At 33.4% G+C, this 13,556-nt stretch overlaps 1 protein-coding gene across 1 annotated transcript; it reads left to right on the forward strand.

Moving 5' to 3' along the window:
• The first annotated feature begins 1,217 nt into the window (after positions 1-1,217).
• On the forward strand, positions 1,218-6,282 carry LOC145617262 (putative FBD-associated F-box protein At5g44940). The gene is made up of 5 exons (XM_081671960.1): positions 1,218-1,684; positions 2,165-2,267; positions 2,343-3,284; positions 3,757-3,903; positions 5,820-6,282. Exons 2-5 carry the CDS (start codon positions 2,193-2,195, stop codon positions 6,129-6,131), a joined length of 1,476 nt encoding a protein of 491 aa, XP_081528086.1. The 5' UTR covers positions 1,218-1,684; positions 2,165-2,192; the 3' UTR covers positions 6,132-6,282.
• Positions 6,283-13,556: the final 7,274 nt, after the last annotated feature.

Consider the following 13,556-nt stretch of genomic DNA (forward strand, 5'->3'; position numbering starts at 1 on the left):
AAAGATCTTTAAGATGTACAACATACTACAATAAACATCATACACCTGGCTACTATCAAAACCATAGAGCACACACAACTAATTATACCTCCTCAAATTCTTCCATCTGTGACACATCATTTTCTGTATAAGCTTGTCCCATTTCTTCATAAGAATCTTCCATTTCTACAAACAAAAACACATCCATGTCACTACAATACAAGTTTGTGAGTCAAGCACCATATCAAACGAAGTAAATAGACCAACTCCAAATCACATATTAATGTCAATTTTGTATAATAATCAGATTGACTAAATAACTTATATAGAAATCAAGCAATCAAATATGCTTTTTAAACCTCAAGTAATAAGAGGAACATTATGTTTTGGGAGTGGGGGGGAGGGGGTGTTGGGGCATAATTCAGGTAATTTGTAAGAATACTAAGCCTAAGATGGGGGCTAGCATATAACTTAGGTTATTCAAATAGGTGTTGGGGCACAAATTAGTCTTCTTTGAAAAGAGTCTCTCTATTAATAAAATGGGGGATAACATTAATATCAGATTACACATACACCAATACTTACTCCAAAGATTATAGAAATGGATTGTTTTAAAACCTCCATTAAAAAAAAAAAAGCCTATGATGGTGGGGCTGTAAACTCCTAATAATGGATTGACTCAAAACCTTCCTGCTTTCCAAAACTGCCCACAATACATCTTTAAGATGTACACATCCATATCAAACGAAGTTTGTGAGTCAAGCACCGTATCAAACGAAGTAAATATACCAACTCCTAATCACATATTAATGTCAATTTAGAACCAAGGAATTATACAAAATTTAATTCAGAAATTAAGCCCACCTTCAAATTCAAGGACATTTATAATGGGCTTAACAAGTTCAACGAAAGTTCAACATTGCTCATAAAATTGGCCTATTCAACAACTTCCATGATATACTCCCCAATATTGCAGTATATAATTTACCAAATAATTCAATAATTGTAAAAAAAAATTAACAGATTAAACCTAGCTCCAACAGAAATTACATAGATACTTCAAAAAAACTACGAATAAATTGAAAACAACACTACCTAAACCCACAAAATCCACTTACACTACTCAAAAGGAGTAAGTATAACCCAACCAATTCAGTCATAATGTTTCAATTAACAAAAAAAACACTAAGAATGAGAAGAACAATTCACCTGATAGAGAAGACAACAATTAAGGGAGAACAGCTTTGAAGGGCGATCTCTTCTTGATACAATTCACAGGTTGCGGAGCCAGATCTTCTCTGTTTTTCTTGGATATAGTTTAAGCGGTTTTCCGGCCTTCGTAATACCTTTCGCGCGAGTTGGAGAAAATTTAGCGGGTTTCAGACTTTTACCCACTCCTGTCACTTTTACTTACTTTTTTTTTTTTTTTTTTTTTTTTTTTTTTTTTTTTTTTTGAAAACACGCTGCGAATTTTCTTTTTATCTTTAAAAAAATTGTAAAAATTATATTTTTATCATGGTATGGGTTGGGCATATCCCATACCAGGTAGTGGTACATACTTACTCGTACGAACAATACCTTTCTCCCTCTTTCTTAAAAAAAAAAAAAAAAAAACTCTCTCTCACGATTTCGGTTGAAGCCACTCCACGTTTCTCCATTGAGGCGACTTCCGACATTGCTATCTTCCATTGAAGCAGCTTCTGAGGTTAGGTTTTAACTCTATTTGTAATCACCTAATACCAATTTTACAATCTAGGGTTTATCGTTGATTTAATTTTCGGTATACTCTATCTAGGGTTCTTCTCAAATTGAAAATATTGAACTGTTATGTATAATTATTAAGGTTATGAAAAATCTTAACGACGAATTTTGTTGCTAGTGAAGATAATTGTGAGCAAAATTTGACATTTTGAATCAAATTTGCCTTTAATTTGGTTGCTATTTTTTATTTGAAAGTTTGAGTTTTTTTCTTCGTAAGTTTCATAGTTGTAGAAGAAATCTTTCCAGAGGGGGAGAGAAGATGGTATAGTGTACGTTTTAAATTTTCCATGAAATTAATTGAAACTGATAATTTTTAATTCTACCAAACAAATCACCTAAATTTAAACTTTTATATTTGATGTAGTTTTACAATTTTGATTGGTACTAAATAGTTGTTTCTATTTTATTTATGATTTTGATTAAGGAAAACATTGGTGCTGGAATTTTGGAATATGAAAGTGCTCATCGTAGTAATTTCTGCGGCTGCAGTATATGGAATTTGGAGGACATATCGTGCTTACAATAAGGTAAATAATAAAGAGGTGAACAGAACACACCCGAAATGTTTTGAATTCGTTATTCTAATACTATGTCCAATGTAGGTTGATCGTCTCAGTGAGGTTCCTGATGGAGTTTTGTTGCATATTCTCTCATATATGTCATTGCGTGATGTTGCAAGAATGTCTATGTTATCGAGAAAATGGAGAAACTTGTGCTTAGACATTCCGTCTCTTGAATTGGAGTGGTATGAATTGTCTGGTGCGCCTAATGAACCGAGTCATTCAGTTATCTGCCAACAACGACCCTATACAGAAACATATGTGAAACGTGTGGATCAGGTGTTACATAACTACAGGGATCATAAGACATTCAAATCCTTTAGTCTTGTGTGTTGCCTGGAATTCACTTTCGCCAATGAAGTGAATCGGTGGATCAACTTTGCTGCTGCAAGCAAGGGAACTCTGCAGAGTCTCACCCTCTACTTTATATGTCGTCAAGAGGGTTTCAGGGGTCTTGTGTATCCCACTCACGCTAAATTGCATGTTATCAGTGGTTACTTTCTATCTCAGTTTTCTTATTTACAATATCTGCATTTAGATTCCTGTGTTCTGAACCTTGAGAATAATAATTTAGTTTTGTCACGCTACTTAACTACCCTTGATCTATACAACGTTAATGTACGAGGGGAAGTCACACAGTGGCATGGCATTCTTTCTAATTGTTCTTCAACCGTTGAATGCTTAGAGTTGAAATTGTGTAATCTTCCAACTAAGTTGTGCATTGACAATGACTTCATTCGCTTGAGCTTCCTCAAGATTGCAAAGTGCTCAAATTTGCAAGAATTGGAACTTAGTGCCAGGAAATTGAAGAAGTTTGAGTACTATGGTGGTCAAGGTGAACAAGGTTTGACATGGACTTTTAAAAACGTTTCAAATTTGGAAAGTGTGCATATGTTTGTGAACCGCAGAACTGAATATGCTTTAGAAAGACTTGCAGTTGGTGCGAGCCCTAAGTATCTAAGCCTCCGAGCATATGATCCTCTGGTACGTATAATTCTTGTAAATTTGCTCGTGTTATTAGCTAACATGTTATTGGGTGAACCCTTTATTTACTTAACTTTTGTATACACCCGGTTTACGCTAATATTACTGTACATCTAGCAGTATAAGGGTAACTTTTACCTAATTTTAGGGTAACTTTTTGTGCTTTTTTGGGTAACTTTAAACATAATACAATTTTTATATAAATAGACAACAAGAAAAGTTTTATAATAGTAATTTAATTACATTCAATCACTAATAATTGATTTTTAGCCATTTAAAATGTGATTTTTTACTAATAATTTTTATTTGTATTGGATTACTTTTATGCATATTAGGGTAACTTTTATTCATTTCAGGGGTAACTTTTGATCACTTTAGTCTATTTTTATAATGGATGTACAATAATTATTGTACACCCGATTTTTTTAAAAGTTTGTGTTATTTACTTGCAAGAATATCTTCTTCTTGACAGATTAGTAAACTGCCTACTAGCCCGCACAAATTATTTCACTCAGTCTTGAAACTACACATCTCCTCGGTGTATGGTGATACCAGTATAGCGCAGGCTCTTCCCTGCCTTATTAAATCCTTTCCACAGTTGGAAAATCTTGATATAGAGGTAAATATGGCTAAATTCCTTTACGATTTACTCCTATTTTTTTTTTTTTTTTGGTGTTTTTTTTTAAATGCATCACTTCTATATTTAATAACTTTATATTATTTTTTATTATTTCTCTCTCTTACTTTAACCCATTCAACTTATTTTATTATTTCTCTCTTCCATGGTCCCCACTAAGGGTCTGTTCTCATACGTTATCAGTTCAGCTTTAATCACTTCAGTTAATAATAATAATAATAATAATAATAATAATAATAAGTAAAAAATAATAATAATAATAAAAATAATAATAATAATAATCAGTAAATAATAATAATAGCAATAATAATAATAATAGCAATAATAATAATAATAATTGTATTTATTTAAAATATTTTAATATGTACATTTGTATATACACATATGTATAATACTAAATAATCAAAGATCACTAATCTGTAGTTAAAAATCACTAATTAATAAGTTCAGTTAATGAGAACATGTCCTAAAATAATAAAAATATTTATCCTAACTCACATACTTTCTCTTTCATGGTGCCATCTTACTTTTACTATAATAATTTATTTATCCACTCATAATGTTATATTACTCTCCTAAAAAAAAATAGAGGGAGTACAATTTTACATGCCTTAGCTTGTAAACAAGTGCAGTATATAGTTTAGTGCTCTACTTTTAAAATTTTATATATGTGTAAAGTACACCATCAGGAATATTCAGATAATAATAAAAAAAAGGTCTAGTTGAACACCTATGCCATCCAATTCGAAAATGACATAATGAAAAAAACTGGAAATATTTTCACAAGGTAATGACAAGTGTCATGTAGGATTTGCTTTTAGTATAGGTTAATAGATAGATACGTAGTATATGTTTGCTTATTATTAATAATTATTTATTACTACCTCCGTTTTTAAGTACTTGCTCCACTTTTCAGTTGCGGCCGTTTTTAAATACTTGCTCCATTTCCTTATTTGGAAAGCTTTTACAATATATAATTAGTTTCTCTCAACTAGTGGACCCAACATATATTCTCTCTCCTTCAATTCTCTCCGCTTCTTTTGTTTTTTTACATTTGTTTATTCTTCCATTAACCCCATTACATCCATATTTTATTATTTTCTCCAATTTCTCGTAAAACTCCACGCATGGAGAAATGAAGCAAATATTTAAAAATGAAGGGAGTATAATGCATATAGAATATACAATGTAGGATTAGAAATTAATATTCATGAAGATTCGTAATTTAAAAATAAAAATAAAAATAAGTAAAAGTGGCGGGAAATTTTTTTATCCGAACATGACAAATGTCATATCAAATTCGTCTTTAGTATTATGTTACTTGTTTTTGCCCCGTGTCATGCACGGTTACATAATAAAATAAAGTTAGTTTGAATGGAATGAGATGTATAATATTTTCTTTTTGAAATTTGAATTCATTTAATGTCTACTTAAAGCTCTTTTTAATATATTTATTTATAAATTATTGTAACTTTTTAGTATCATGTTATTTTTAAAGGGAAAAAGAAAAAGAAAAAATAAAAAAAATTGGAAGAAATTTTTTTGTTGTTAATGCGACACGTGTACTAATCTTAAGTTCATACGTAGTAACAAACATTTTAAATTATTTTTTTTTAATTATCAAAAGTGTTTTATTTGTTTAATAATTTAAGAGATAATTATACATCTAAAGCAATATCCAATCTTCATATTTATGTTTAAGAATACTGTAACAAACTTTTGTAGAAATAACAAAAAAAAATGTGAAAAAAAATAACAAACTCTAGGCGGGAAAAGTTTTGCTAAGAAAGTGACACGTGTTATTAGGGGGATAATACTGGTGATTACTTTAGTATAGTAGTATTGATTGATTGATATTGATTGATTTGACGCAAACATCAATTAATTTTGTTTTGTAGTTTCCAATAGACACTTGTGATCAAGATCAAAGCTGTGAACTTCCGCCCGTGTATTTCCATAACAATTTGAAGGAGATTAAATTGCGTTGTTTCAAATTAGCATGGATACCATTTGCTACCTATTTGTTGCAAAGTGCTTTGGTGTTGGATCGTATGGTGATTACCAAATCTTTTGCAAGTAAGGGAGCCATGCAACCCTGGGAATATATCAAAATCATACCATTCACTAGTACCGAGCCTCAATTTATTTTGAATTCCCTGAGTGGAAAGGCATCATCTACTAATGTGAGGTTTATCTTTACGTGTAACTAGGTTAGTTCCCGTGCCATGCACGGTTATTTTAATTACCCCATATGTTCTTTTGACAAACTAATTTATTTATAGCATATAATATAATTTTTTTTTTTTAAAATATCTTGAACAAAATTGAATAAGAATGGTAAATATTATTGCTCCTTTTATATATTTGACAAAAACAAACTTCTTTTTAAAAATAATTTCATTAAATAAACTATACTTCGTAGTAATTAATTATTGAAAAAATAATATACTAAGGACACACCAGAAATTGACATGTGTCATTACTAGTGTGTCTATTGACCTTTTATTATACTAGTTGTGGTATCGCGCGCTACCCCAAGTTATCGTAATTTCTTTATCGTCCAATTAATAAAAAAGATTAGGTATCTTGACTAATTTATAAAATTGTGAGTTTGTAATTGCCCAACAAATCACCCCTACTTACAGAAAATATATTGTCTTGGTTAAGTAATTCATGCATAACCTTTGTGTGACATTACTTGAGATTTCAAAACCATCTAACCAAGCAAAATTGTAAGTTTGCAACTAACAAATTAACAATGCATTGTAGAGTACCTGAACTTTTAGTAAACCTTTGACAATAGCAAGTCATAACTTCCAGAAATAATACTAAGAAAACTAAGCTAAGACGTTCTGATAATAAATGAAGCTAAAGGTAAAGAACATGCCACATGTAAATTTAATAAACACCACAATATGTAGTCTTTAAAGAGCAAGATGCTAGTTACACATAAGAAAAAAAAAAAAAAAAAAAAGGTACAAGTAAGCTTGTAATAAACTAAACACATCAAGCAGCCTTGAAAATTTCAAATTGATCTCTTGGGTTCAGTTCTTTGTCCCAACATTGCTTTGTCAAGCCTCTTCCGGTTCTAGCTACAGATTTTTCATGCTTAGTAAGAACCCTATCATCAGGAGCATATTTATCATTAATATTGAAGACATTGTATATAAAGAGAAAGGATGCACATATATAGTGGATAAAAAAGGCTCTGAAATATGTTGACCAATGTATGTATAGAGAAAGTGTTGTTTATCGGGTGATTCTTAAACAATGCAATATTTGCTTATTCAAAACCCAAAACCTTACCTTAATAAAGTATAACAAGGATCTTAAACAATGATAGTACAACTAAATGAAATAGTGTGACATCATATACTCACGGTTGTTGAGCAAAGTTAGCTTTGATCTAAATTGAAAATACTTTGGCCGAATCTTGTCATTAGGCAGTCCCAGTGTTCTGAATATCTGCTGTATAGCCATCAGAAAATTAAATAATCAAGTACTCAAAAGATAAGACGAAAGAGAAGACTTCATATATTGAAAGATGGCAAAATAGAAGGAATGTATATATGCCTAACTTATCAAGCTCTAACTCAGTTTTTTCCATCAAATAATGGGTTATTGGTCAATAGTGTAGATATTATGCAACCCTGACCACACCACTGATGTAGAGCACTCCTTAGTCCTTATCTCCAAGAAGATGTTTAGGAGCCCTGCAAACTCAATAAAACACCATCAATTATAGTTAGCAAACTAAAAGTAAAGGACCAAACAGAATAAACAACTGCTTCCATCACTGATCTAAACAAGGTGAAGGAAAGATAGAGAGAAATTGAATGAATTAATATAGTAATTAAACAACTTATACAGCTGTAATTAGTAAGCAAATTAAGAGCATTAACATTAATACTTAGCACCTGATTATGATGTTGGCTTGGAATTAAAACCAATAGACCAATCGCAAATTTCCCGTTCATCTTTATGATGAACAACATTTGTTCATCATAAGGGTAAAACAGGAACTTCCTCACAGCCCATCGCCATCTGTACATAGATGATTCCTATCTTGCAGCCACGTCATTCCCATCTAGTCAGCACCTTTCTATAACGGCGTATCTACTGTCTCCATTCACGCCGTTTCCATCAATTAGGTGACGTTAGGGTATTATTCTTTGGATCTGTTGTGAAACAACTCGATCTTACCAGATACATCTGGTGTTGAAGGACTCCATTGTCGTTTAGGGTTTTACAGCGGACATAATCCTTCCACCCTTCAACAAAATTCGATTTCTCGAAGAAGTGGGGTTTAATCGCTGGTGCATCCTACGCGGCGAGGTTGCTCGTCAATTGCAGACATCCTGTCTTGGTGGCTGGTCAAGTGCAGACACCCTGTCGTTAACTCGAGGTTAGTTTTTTCCTACCATTCGCAATAAATTTGATCATAATTCCAAATTATTAAAATTTTATCCTACAATTTGTAATTAATTTGATCATAATCCAAATTATTACATCAGTGTTATCTTATTATTGTTTTGTTGGTAATAGGGGTTGTAATCATGATTTTAATCCAAAGTATTACATCAGTATTTTGTGTTTTTTGTCTGCTGGTAATAGTGTTTGCAATCAAGATTACAATTTCCAAATATGATTGCGGATACAGATTGTTTGAAAAGTTAGTAATTAGTTGATAATGACACTGACTTTTAAAAATTCAACATATTGATGCGTGTGGTTATCCGTTTAATATTAATTGTTTAGTGAATTAAATAAAAATATGTGTGGGTGAAGGTTTAACAAAGTATTAGCAATGGAATTGGACCTGGAAGAGGTACGAATCTAATTATATGCAATCTGGGATTTAAATTTGTTTGTGGTTGATGTATGCCAACATAAACCCCTGTTGCAATCCGTAGGTATCTTCAGGAGGGATTTCCACAAAAAAATTAGTGGACTTACATCCGGGATTATTTAAGGTAAATTATACAGTTAATATGATTATAATGTAATTAAATCGCTATTATTTGAGTAATAATCCACCTTTGCTAAGGCTCTGTTGTGTGGCTATCCGTAGGATGATAGGGTGAGTGTGGGTGGTATGGTGAAGGCTAAGGGCCATGTTGTGAAGACACATGGTCTTGCTGTTAGCAGGGTAAGATTTTCGATTTTTTTGTGATTATTAGTGTTTAATGATGTTTGGTTGTTAACATGTTTTATTCACTGATTGTTCCTATAATGTGATTTCAGCCACCAAATATTAGTTGTCGTATTCATTCATTTGGGCAGATTTGCCAAAAATTTGATGAGAAACGGATTCGATGGGTGACGGAGATGGGGTTTGGGGGTCTCCTGCATTTTGTATCCATAATGCAGTTTCCTAGGCAGTTAGCATATTGGGTGATGACTAGAATAGATCCCCTTACTAGAAGCATGGTTGCTCCTGATGGACATGTATTTAGTTTTTCAAATAACCAAGTCAGGTGGATATTAGGAATCCCGAACGGAAGTAAGGCAGTGCCCAATGCAAAGTTAATGTCCGGGGAAGTTCGGGGAAAGGTACAACATCTGCTTTTGAAATATGGGAGTTCGTGGAAGACAAAATCTAGTAGAGGTTGTGGTAGTGTGTACACTTCTGTTGGAATACCTGTTACTCGTACAATGATGGCTCGTTTAGAGGCTGAGTTTGCTGATGATGAAGAAGAGGAGTTTAAGTCCATATTTCTCATCGTTGCCCTGCACATGGTGTTATGTCCTACTCAATCTCCAAGACTAGGGACCGACTTATTACCAGCACTTAGTTGTGTGATGAATTGGATAGAGTATGATTGGTGTGAGTTGGTGTTAAACAAATTAATGGATAGTGTAGCAAGCTTTGCCCGTCGATTTTATGGTAATGGATATGCTGATGGTTGTGGTGGTTGTGCAATGTTTGCCGTTGTAAGAACATATCTGATATTGTCCCTTATGCTGTAAAGTATGTGTCAAAGTGAATTTTGTATTTATGGATAACTAATGGTATTTATTTGACATATTGTGCAGATTTTCTACCTTGATCGTCTTGATAGGAATCCTGTTCAGTGGGGTATATTTCCCAGAATTAAAGTCTGGAGCATGAAGGTAATTGGGTTTGCCTCGAAGGATGATCGAAGACTTGAAGGTGATTTTGGGAAGCTAGGGGTATGTACGGTGCATTACCATGCTTTATTGTTCACAGTGTTGGTAGAGTTGTTCAACTGTCTGTGATTCCCTCATAATACTTATGATATTAATCCAGATGGTGGACGTAGCATATGGTGAAAGACACTGCCGGATGGCAAGGGATACCGAAGCTCCCAATGGCAATATTGTTGTGAAGGTAGGTGTATCAGTACTAGTTTGTAGGTACAATTTTAAACGTGGGTACGTATGTAGTGAAATTGCATTTTTATTGGGGTTACTTTTGTAGGATGTAGCAAAACTCATCATGGCATCGCGTTTGCGTGAGAGAAACCACATACAAGGTGTGTCAAGGAAGAGGAGATGCTTCCCTTTGGAACAATGATTTGCTACACACATGAAGAGAAACATTTCTGTACTTGCTAGGGGAATCATATACATCCTTGTCCAATGTACTTCAACTAGTTGGGGCATTATCTGTACGATTTACTTGTGTATATGGTGAGAGCATTGTTAGAATAATTTAGATGTTTGATTGTATTTCATAATATCTGGCTCAATTTGTATGATATGAAATGTGTCTGCTTACGTTACAAGGCAGTGTTGGAAGGTTATACGGATATACATTTTTTGTATACTTGAGTTAGTAACGTTAATGTGTGGATAGTTCATTATTGTTGAGCCCACCCATGTGGTTACTTAAATTTTTGGAAGCCCAATTTAAAAAAATGGACAACTAGTCTTAACACGGTACTCCGACTATATCTGCATATAAACGAGATACAAAAGGCTGTTTCATTTACCCAAATTGTTTGTTCAGGTTTAGTTCTAATAACCAGTATGAGATATTGAACTTCATCTGCCACTTTTATTAAGGTACAGATATTGAGGGGATGAACATCCTAAGGAATGTGTTGTGAATAGTCCTGGTTGTTCATGTTGCATATCGTTATTCCAGCCCGTAAAATGTAGTAATTTTGTATGATTGATATTGAAGTACATGTAGTTGCCACCTCCGTATAATTGGTTAGAAGTGGTCGCCGATCTTAGGTACACCTCTTACGGATTACAACACTCTGAAAATTTACTCCACCTCGCTTGTTGGTTTGTAGCAAGGTTTTGAATTATGTGCTCACATGGGAACATGACACAAAAATTCTGTGACCCAATAAGCAATACTTCTTCAGGCCCAATAGACAGTAAGCCCACTCTATTGATTGCATCCGCAGTGTGGGTTATTATTTGTAAAATAAAATTTTTTTGTCTAGGCCTAAACGCAATACTTCTTCAGGCCCAGTGGACAGTAAGCCCACTCCATTTATTGCATCCCCAATGGGTTAATATTCGTAAATTATAAATTTTGTGGGTTTTCATTTTGTTAATTTAGCTATTTTGTTTCTTATGATCTCATGCAAAGTATTAATCTTTCAACCCAAAAAATGTGCTCTAATTGTCCTAAATTCTCATCCGTGTAGTAAACTTGTTATTACTAAACCCACTCATAACTATTATAAAGTAACTAAACCGACTCATAACTATTATACAGTAAAAACACGTAACGAATAAATACATACTACAATGTTGATTACCTTAATCTATTCAATTAGCATATATAAAAAAAGGACAAGTAATATCGCGCCCATCTCATATATTTACATTAAATAGCCTTTCTTAAATCGTTTATGTGCCCATCTCATAGCGTTGTCCTCACATCATCATTTTATGGGATCATTCCAACTAGAGTCCATAGATTAATATACCCAAAGCATTTGATGGGATCAAGGACCACTAGACCTTTAGGAGACAAAATCTAACTCTTTACACCATCTTGTCTAATTATTATTCATGTTATCTATACAAATGATTTTAATGAAAGTGGTAACCCGGCGCAACGCCCGAGCCACACACTAGTATCATTACTAACCGACTCATAACTATTATAAACTAAAAACACGTACTGAATAAATACATACTATAACTTTTGATTAACTTAATCTCTTCAATTATAATATATCAAACAATGATAAGTAGAATCGCGCGGGCCACACACAAGTATATACTTATATACTAAAACCCGTTCCTAAAATCGTTTTTGACACATTGTTTATATGGTTGTGACACATCATCACTTAATGACATGTCATCACCAATTAACAAATCATTCGAAACATTGTTTATAGATTAATATTGAAAAGCATTTGGTGGGTTTTGAACACTACACCTTGAGGATACAAAATCCAACTCTTTACCATCTTATTTAATAATAATTCATGTTATCTATTCAAATGAATATAATTATAAGAGGATTCAAATAAAGCGTGGTTTGAAAAAATATTGTTTGGGAAATACATTCTACATTTGTCAAACAATATGGTTATAAAAATAGCTTTCTATACTCTTTGTTAATTACTCGCATTAGGTGTAACATTTATGCATAACATACATAATGGATGATACTTTATTCCAATAACATACATAATGGATGATACTTTATTCCAATAATATAGATTTGAACACTATTAAACCACGCCTCAGTAAACGGGTGGATAAGTAATTATTTATATATCCTTTTTTCTACCAATGGAGGGATCAAATCTCACCGTAAAAAGTGGGGTGAGCAAACCGGGTACCCTAGTTCGAAACCGGAATTGGAATTTGTTAAACCGGCTCCTACAATTCGGAACCAGAATTGGAATTGGTTTAACAAATTTTAGGAATTGTAATTATAACCACCGGGTACTGGTTCTTGTACCCAGCTGGTTCCGGGTCCAAAAAGTTGAGAATTGTAATTGAAATTAGTTATAACTCCTTAATTGATGACCCGGAATTGGAACCACCGGGTCCAATCTCGGTACCGAATCTGCCGATTCCTAACTGGTTCCGGTTCCGTTTCCAATTCCGTGTACCCTGAATTTTTGCTAACCCCTATTAAAAAAACCATTCCAAACCACTCAAATTAAGTGAGCCCCCCACTTGCTCTTAGTATATAAGGATGAGTCCTTTACTCTTTGACCCTTTCACTTTTCATCAACTCAACATTCCTTTCATATTACCTTAACATATCAAGGCAATGCCTAGGCGAGCCATCACTCCTTGCCATACTCCCGCTCTCCTGTACTTCGATCCACCATCGGGACTTATTCCTGAGATGGATTTTACTCAATTCGAATACCTGTTTGTTAATGATGAAGGTGAGATATTGGCTAGTGCGCATATTCAAACCATATGTGCACTAATTTTAAATCCGAAACACAACTCCCATGACCTTATTAATACTTTGCAGATGCGTGATGAGGGCACAGAAGATCCTCCTCGTCTAGCCCATTTCCCTAGCATATTTGATTGTTACCCCATACGGCCTGAATTCGAAGTATTTCTCCAGTGGTGTTTAGGTTCATTACCACCTTCTTCATTCAACCCCACAAATGCCAAACCGGCCTTCCATGTCTTAGATCCTAAACCTATAATTGACATTAGTGGTC

The sequence above is a fragment of the Chenopodium album genome, chromosome 26 (genome assembly GCF_948465745.1).
Source record: "Chenopodium album chromosome 26, dcCheAlbu1.1, whole genome shotgun sequence".
Taxonomy (NCBI): Eukaryota; Viridiplantae; Streptophyta; class Magnoliopsida; order Caryophyllales; family Amaranthaceae; genus Chenopodium; species Chenopodium album.